At 33.8% G+C, this 5,973-nt stretch overlaps 1 protein-coding gene across 1 annotated transcript; it reads left to right on the forward strand.

Annotated features, from left to right (window-relative positions):
• The first annotated feature begins 3,141 nt into the window (after nucleotides 1–3,141).
• On the forward strand, nucleotides 3,142–4,877 carry LOC136217253 (transcription factor MYB61). Its single transcript, XM_066003847.1, has 2 exons — nucleotides 3,142–3,551; nucleotides 3,622–4,877. The coding sequence occupies exons 1-2, from the start codon at nucleotides 3,289–3,291 to the stop codon at nucleotides 4,652–4,654; spliced, it is 1,296 nt and encodes a 431-aa protein (XP_065859919.1). The 5' UTR covers nucleotides 3,142–3,288; the 3' UTR covers nucleotides 4,655–4,877.
• Nucleotides 4,878–5,973: the final 1,096 nt, after the last annotated feature.

Genomic DNA, 5,973 nt, shown 5'->3' on the forward strand with positions numbered 1-5,973 from the left:
CCCTATCAGATATCACCACTCCTTCCTCCATTGAACTGTGCAGAGATTGCTCATTAATCGATATGAGGTCCCCTAACTTGGATAGAAAAGGCATCCCTATAATAATGTTATAGGCAAAGTTAATGTCTGCAATAACAAATTCCAATTTGTGTTTCTGGTCCCCCAAACACACAGCTTACGGCAACGCATCCGTCTCTGATGATAAGATCGATAGAGCTATTAGTGCCTATCAACACCCTTAATTTTAAAAATAGGAAGTAAGAAAGAGAGCAATTATTAATTGTAGAGAAAGATTACATAATAGCTTATGAAGAGAGTTTGACTCTTTATATAGAAGTGAAAACTACTAGTTTAAATATGATAAATCATGCTGAGAAAGTCGGCATTCCTTATCGAGTGATTATATCTATTTGCGTTGAACACTCCTAATTAGGAGAATATTCATTATTTCAATAGGATAAGAGCATCTTCAATAGAGGGGTGCCTAAAAGAGTGCTAAAACTTAACACATAATCCCAAAATATAATATTATATTGTCTCTTTCATCCGCATCAATTTTGGCAACTTTTACTTAAAGATGCTCCAATAGAGGTTGCTTGAAAAGTTGTAATTATAATCCTACAAATTATTATTTTATTATAAATATTAAAAATAAAAGGTTCCATATTTTATTATTTCTAGGAGATGACCACAGATTTTATATTAAAAAATAATTAAACAATGTTGCCAAATATTGGCAACTTTCTTTGGCACTCACAATCACTCCAATAGTAGGCACCCTTTAAAAGTTGTCAAACCTGATAACACATTAGCTGGCATTCTTTTGGACGCCCTCTATTAGAGATGCTCTAGGAGGCGAAGCTTTTAAAAGTACGAATGGAACATTTATTTCAGTGCAAAAGGAAATATCCGAATTTCGTCAAAATCAACTTATGTTTATATAAGTAACAAGCGAAAAAAAACATTGTTATAAAAAAAATAGATAGGAAGCTAATTAAAAAAAAAATATCCTAAAAAATGGTGATTTTAGGTAAATTCTCATATTTCTTTCATGAATATTCATTTGTAAAGTAAAATAAATGGCCAAAAAGAAGACTACGTTGGCCTTTTAGGGTAGACATACCACAGATTGGTGGTGGACCTAGAGTCCTACGGGGGATGAAGTGGCGGTGGTGGCTATGTTAAAGGAGATTAGCTTAACTAAAAGTAGGAGATTAACGAGTAATTAACAAGTTTACAAAAGTAACCCCATAATACTAGAATAGAAAGCATAAGAAAATATCTGAAAAAGGGTATTGCTTGAAGAAGGAGAGGAAGACAAAAAAGAGTAGAAAGTGTATAAAAATACAATAAAATACAAGTACGTAGTGATGTTAAAAAATGTTAATAATAATTAATAAAATGAATAGAAGTGTAACAGTGCGTGTGGAGGAAGTATCTCAATCTTGAAATTACATGAAGCCAAAAAGGGGAAAATCAAAGTTAAACTCTTTTTTTTCAAAGTGGAAAACCTTCAAAATGTGTGCTTATTTGCAACACCTACCAATATTTCATCACTAATAGAAATCTCTCATTTCCATTAGGAAAATGACTCTTCATTACACGTAATGAGTCTCAACTTTCCTATCTTATCATAATTGTCAACAATTTTCCCTCACTCCCTTTCAATAGCCTTAATCTAATAGTAATTTGAGATATTCTTCGTTTTCTTTCTTACTTTCACATTCACATCTGCATCCGCATGTATGTTACTCTTCAGTGGTCAAGTCAGCTTTAAACTGTTACGAGTGTAAAAATAAACTCCACTTATACAAATTATCTATAAAACATTTTTGTCCAATCTAGAAATTGCAAGACTGAGACATGATAGAACAGTGACAGATCCAAAAAAAAAAAAACACAGATCAAGGGTCATCATCATACCTATTAGTGTCCAATTGAAATTATTTGAATGTCATTACCGTAATGAAGTTTTCTATCGACTAGTGGATATTCGAGCCTCTACTTGATCTCAACTTGATATGTCTCTAGAGGGAATCACCTCTCTCGAAAATGGTTCCTAACTGTCAGAAATACGAAGACATCCCATATGTCCCTTTCCCACTGTCTATGTTTCTCTCTCTCTCTATGTCACTTTCATCCATCTTTACACAATTCTTGAATCCCAATAATTTCAACAATTTTTTTACTTATTTTATTGGGATAGTGTATAAATATAGATTTAGGGTTATTGAAAGAGAACGGATTAGCTTCTAAATACAAAGATAATTCAATTTTAACCTAGGATCCGTTTGTTTTACCTACTGTTCGTTATTGATACTTGCTGTTGGAAAATGCTGCTTTTTCAAAAAGCATAAGTTTCCGCTTTTGTAAAAGGCTACTTTGCAGGTGTAAAAGGCAAACAGAATATCAGTAACCAAACACCTAAAAGTCTCCATTTTGAAATGAAAAAACAAATAAAAATATAAAAATGAGTAACCAAACACCCCTCTTAGTGCAATTTCAATTCTTAATAATTAAAGATATGTTTTTAAATTAATAGAATGCGTGGAATTTGAAGTTTTATTAAAGATTAGAAAGTGATTAGAATATCAACCGCACATTAAAAAAATAAATCATAGAAGTTTAAAATTAGATTGTATGATAAACATTAAATTTAAATGGCACATTTGAAATGTAAGCGATAAAATTCACTGTTCTTCCGTAACTACAAAACTGAATTTGTTGCTTGTATTTAATTAATTTATTGGGCTTTCAATTCATGGGTGGTTTAAATATTTGCACGTACTATTGATGTTACTATATATTGAAGTGATTTATGGGATGGGCATTTCAGTACACTGACTTAAAGCTGAAGCATGCTTCCATTTCAATATTTTTTTATTTTATTTTATTTACATCAATATTTGCTGCAACTCAATCATCTTCAATGAATTATCAAAAACAATTAAAATAAATAAATAAAAAAGCCCCCACCATTCTTGCAAACGACATTAATCTGAGACCTCTGATTGGACATATGCAACTCAGACTATTAATTTCATTTACATTACTGCCAATTAAAATAAATAAAAATAAAAAAAGCATTTGACGGTGACTTTTCTCTCTTATATAATTTCAACTCCTTTTCTCAGCTGCTACTTCATTTTCTTTAAACTCCTTTTCAACCCCCCCTCCATCTTTTTCTTTTCTTCCTCACCCCTATCTTTCTTTCTTGCTGACACATTCATTAAAAAAGAAGTTAACTTTTCTATTTATAGAAACTTATTCTCTTTTGGGTTTCCTCAAATGGGGAGGCATTCCTGCTGCTACAAGCAAAAACTCCGGAAAGGCCTTTGGTCTCCTGAAGAAGACGAGAAACTTCTCCGCCATATTACTAAATTCGGCCATGGCTGCTGGAGCTCTGTCCCTAAACAAGCTGGTTTACAAAGATGTGGTAAAAGCTGTAGATTGAGGTGGATTAATTACTTGAGACCTGATTTGAAAAGAGGTACATTTTCTCATCAGGAAGAGAATCTTATAATTGAACTCCATGCTGTTCTTGGCAACAGGTACACTACTTTTCCCCTTTTCGTTTCCGTTTCTGTTTCCGTTTATTGATCAAGATTCAATTTTACTCAGGTGGTCTCAGATTGCAGCACAATTACCGGGAAGAACAGATAATGAAATTAAGAATCTATGGAATTCTTGCTTGAAAAAGAAACTTAGACAGAGAGGTATTGATCCGGTTACTCATAAACCCCTTTCAGAACTTGAAATCAATGGAGAAGATAAGAATTTAACTACCGCCGCCGCTGCGGCAGCCTCCGCCGCCGCGGACAATTCTCAAGAGAAGAATTCTCCGGTTTCTAATGAATTGAATCTCCTTGAAGCTAGTACTAATCCTACTAAGAAGAAACAACAATCTCCGGTTTCTTCTTATAATGGCAACAAAGATTTCTTCATCGAAAGGTTTGCAAATTCGCAGCAGGAATTTATGGGGCATTTGCCTATACATCCGCAATTGAATTATGCATCAAATGCGAGACTCGGAGCCAATTCGATCCCTTCCTCGCTTTGGTTCAGCCAAAGTACTAAAGCTTTCGACATGAATTCTGAATTTACTTCAACTCCAGCTCCTGCACCGACAATAATTCCGCCTGCAACAACCTCATTCATGGGGGGTTTCAAGGGGTCAGAAGATCCATCTTTGCCCTCTTTTTCAATCAGTAATCTGCGGTATTGGGGGGAGCCGCCGACGAATACTAGTAACAGCAGCACAGGCAGCACTGGAAACTGCAACAGTTCTTCTTCCTACTTTGAAAACAGCATATTTCCATGGGGGTTTCTTACAGATTGTAGCTCAACAGAAAAAGACCCCCAAAATCAAAATCAGTTAATGAGTAGCCATCAGGAGGAAGTGAAGTGGTCTGAGTATCTTCATAATCCAATTCTAATGGCGGCAGCAGCTTTACAGAATCAAAATCAGCAATCTTTGTACAATGAGATTAAATCAGAAACACATTTCTTAAATGAAAATTCAACTGCGCCTATTTGGTCTCATCATAATCATAATCAGCATCATCAGCAACAAGAAAGTAGTAATCTTCAAAGTTCTGATCTTTGTCCTAAGGATATCCAGAGACTTACAGCAGCTGCTTATGGACATATTTAGCATTCATTACCATATTTTTTTTTACAGCTTTCTGTTCAGAGGAAGGAAAAAGAAAAAAAGCTTCAATGGAAGCTTCCCTCTTTCCTTATTTTACAGGTGTGTTTTACAGATTTTTCTCTTGTAAATAGGTATGATACCCCCAAAAAAAAGAAAAAAACCTTTTTTTAGCAAGCCTCTGTTTTTTTTTAATATAAATTTGTGAGCCAAAAGAACAATTTCTTTTCTTTCTGAGTAGCTTTTGATGAGTTGTTGGTTGGTTGTGGGGTTGAATTGCAGAATAAGGTTTAAAGCCAGTGTAATTCTCCTCCTCTTTTTGTGTCATTGCATATGCATTAATTCTATCTGTAAAATGATTCAAAGAAATTGTAATTCATCCTTCTCATTCTTTTAGTAAAGCAGGTTAATTGCCAGATTTATGAGTTCTTCCGAAAAACTGAAATCTAAAAGAGCTTGTTTTACAAAAATGGGTTTTCCCCAATTTACAGTTCATATAATCTGTGAGGGATTTAGTACTCACCCACCCACAGAGTGTTTATGGATGTTTAATTTAATTTTTTTGATGTCTTTATTTTAAAAAATTAGAGATTCATATATAGGTTTAATAGAGTTTGTCGGTGATAATAGAGTGTTCAAATGCTCTCTAATTTTCCTGTAAAAGCATAAGAAAAAAGAATCAATCGAAAACACTAACTAAGATGCATTGCTATTTAAATGTACTAACTTCAATTTATTTCAATAAAATAATTTTACTTTTAATTATATTTCAATAAAATCATTTCGACTTCAACAGCAAAAAAATACTAGAAAAATAATATGATGTGTCAATTTAGTTAGCAGTGAAAATTGACTTATGATGATGTAGCAAATCTGCCTCTCTTTTTTATGTGTTTTTGCTTTTGAAGTTACCAAAGTAATTTTATTAAAACAAAATTTAAAGTTGGAATGATTTTATGGAAACAAATTGAAGTTGAATGTTCATTTTAAAACAACTATGAAAATTCGGTAACCAATAATGCATTTAACATTTCTGCAAGTGAATTTTGAATCAGAAAGGGGAGACAAGGGATTAAGTGTCACGGGTCAGATCTGAGTTAGGTCAAAACCTCGTGCAGTGCCAAGACTTCTCCAAGTCTCGACAACCCAACTCCTACCCACCGAAGAGGTTTATCCCCCTTTTAATCGTCTCGTCAATACATCTGTTGGTATTCCGTCTCGAATGGTCTCCATGTATTTAAACCTCGTCCTAGAATGGACACATACTATGGGCTATCTAGGAGCCCATAGTGTTTATAGAGTTTCCTTCTATGAAGACATCCGCC

The sequence above is a fragment of the Euphorbia lathyris genome, chromosome 2, assembly GCF_963576675.1.
Source record: "Euphorbia lathyris chromosome 2, ddEupLath1.1, whole genome shotgun sequence".
Taxonomy (NCBI): Eukaryota; Viridiplantae; Streptophyta; class Magnoliopsida; order Malpighiales; family Euphorbiaceae; genus Euphorbia; species Euphorbia lathyris.

Bases quoted from the DNA above. Each gene is read 5' to 3' on its own strand.
- LOC136217253 (XM_066003847.1), top strand. From the start codon at position 3,289: ATGGGGAGGCATTCCTGCTGCTACAAGCAAAAACTCCGGAAAGGCCTT. The intron at 3,552-3,621 runs GTACACTACTTT...AATTTTACTCAG, and splicing joins CATGCTGTTCTTGGCAACAG to GTGGTCTCAGATTGCAGCAC.